The following is a 1,894-nucleotide window of genomic DNA, read 5'->3' as shown; positions in this document are numbered from 1 at the left end:
CAAGTGTCTATCTGTAGGAGTGACTTCAAGAAGTCACTTAGTGACTTCTCGAAGTCACTCGCCCCCGCGCGCACAGTACGTGCTCTAGCGTCGGCCCGTGCACCGTGCGAGCCCCTGGCGAGCCCCCGCGGACTCGGCCCCAGTCGGGCCGCGACGGGAGAGGCTCTTACAGCAGCTTGGCGGCGTTCACTTGGAGACTGCCCGATACAATTGTTTTCTCCCTCCTCGACACAAGTGCCCTGAGGCGCTCGACGCGCTGAGACAGACGCCATATTGTCCGCTGCCTCAGTCTTTCTACGGCACGACCCGCCGGAAGGTGTCGCAGCTCCTGCGCCGCCGCCCTCGTGTGGCGGACTGGGACTCGGCTAGGCGCCAGGGATCGAGCCGGTTCTTCAGACCACCGGCCCTTTCCGGGCCGCAGACCACAACCAGCCAGCAGACGAACGCTGGCCGCCAGGAGATGAGAGGAGGAGAATCCCCTCCCTGGCCCCGCCAGATGAAGCCACAGCGGAGGACGCGGGCGAGTGGCTCGTACGGATAAGCTCCCCCGCCAGATCAGCTCTGGACGAGGCCGCCGATAGACCCACACTCTGGGGGTGGGCCTGATACCGTTCTGACTGTAAAAAAACGGTGGCGACAATCCAGTCGTCCGCCTCTACCGCCGGAGCTTCCACCTCGAGTCCGCCTGGACGCCAGGGTCCAACTGGGCGAATCTCCGGAGAGGAGATGGCAGCGAGTGCTATTCCGCGAACTGCCCCAGCAAGCCGCCCGCACAGCCGTCGCGAAGGGCATACCAGCGAGGCGGCACCAGGGCGGAGTCAAGCAACACGCACAGGACATCGGAAGGGCGGCGCCGACGACCGGCAGGGCTGAGCCTCACAAAGGAGCCGGCAGTAGCAGCGAGGCACGCGGCCCACCAGGAGCGCCCATACTGCCGGTTGTCGACTCGCGACCTTGCGGTAGATCGGCTGGAGCGGGTCCTCCTCGATGGCGTACTCTGCTCCGCCACCTGAGCCAGTCGCCGGCCCGGTGGACAGCTCGAGGGGTAGTGCGGTGACGGACTCGACCATCACGCCCATGTTCGAGGGCTCGTCCACGGCGTCGGCCACAGGCGTGCCGATCGAGGCAGGCGAGCCCATGTAGACCGGGATGAGGCACGCGAGCAGGACGAGTAGGATGGAAGCGCCGATGTACGGGCGAGGCAGCGCGGTGACGAACGAGGTGAACTTGACCCACAGCCCGCCGCGCGCCCGTGCCTCCGCCGCATTGCGCGCCGCCGTCTTGGCCTTGAGGATGGCGGGCGTGTCGGTGGGGTTGGAGTCGGGGAAGGTGTCCTCGACCTGGTCGGTGCCGACGCCAGCGACAAAGCCGCCGACGATGCCGTCCGGGTCGAACGTGCGGGTGACAGAGTCGGCCAGCGCCGCCCGCACCTCCTCGTGGTCGGTCGCGGTGGAGTCCGACTTCTTGAAGGGGTCGTGCGGGAGGGTGCGGCCGGGGGACTTGGCGCACACCTTCTTGTACGAGGACTGGGCCATGCGCACCTTCGTCTCGTGGTCGATGCGGTCGGGGAGTTCCTCGAGCACCTTGGCGACAGGGACCCCCTTGCAGATGAGGTCGCCGATGCACTTGCCACCGTGCAACCCATTGCAGTGGGGGCACGGCTTGCGCCCAGCGGCTGCGCGGCCGCCGCGGTCCCCGCCGCCCTTGTCGGACTTGATCTGCGCCTGGAGAGCGGCGACCTGGGACTCGGCGGCCGCGAGCTTCTCCTTAGCACCCCTTGCGAGGCAACCTCCGCCTTCAAAGCCGCCTGCGCAGCCCCCTTGGCCCTCTTGGCGCGGCCGCCGTGTCCTGGTCCAGGATGCCCCTGATCCCCAGGGTAGACCCCTTGAGGCCG

General features: G+C 67.6%; 1 protein-coding gene across 1 annotated transcript; it reads right to left on the bottom strand.

Moving 5' to 3' along the window:
• Window positions 1-917: 917 nt before the first annotated feature.
• EMIHUDRAFT_123979 (hypothetical protein) lies at window positions 918-1,724 on the bottom strand (the record flags this gene model as incomplete). The annotated part of the gene is made up of 1 exon (XM_005771773.1): window positions 918-1,724. A coding segment is annotated over one exon (807 nt), but the record flags the coding sequence as incomplete, so codon positions are not given.
• Between the last annotated feature and the right edge of the window lie 170 nt (window positions 1,725-1,894).

Source organism: Emiliania huxleyi (genome assembly GCF_000372725.1).
Source record: "Emiliania huxleyi CCMP1516 unplaced genomic scaffold EMIHUscaffold_3702, whole genome shotgun sequence".
NCBI lineage: Eukaryota > Haptophyta > Isochrysidales > Noelaerhabdaceae > Emiliania > Emiliania huxleyi.
Note: the sequence above shows the minus strand (reverse complement) of the source record. Positions and strands in the feature narration are given on the sequence as shown.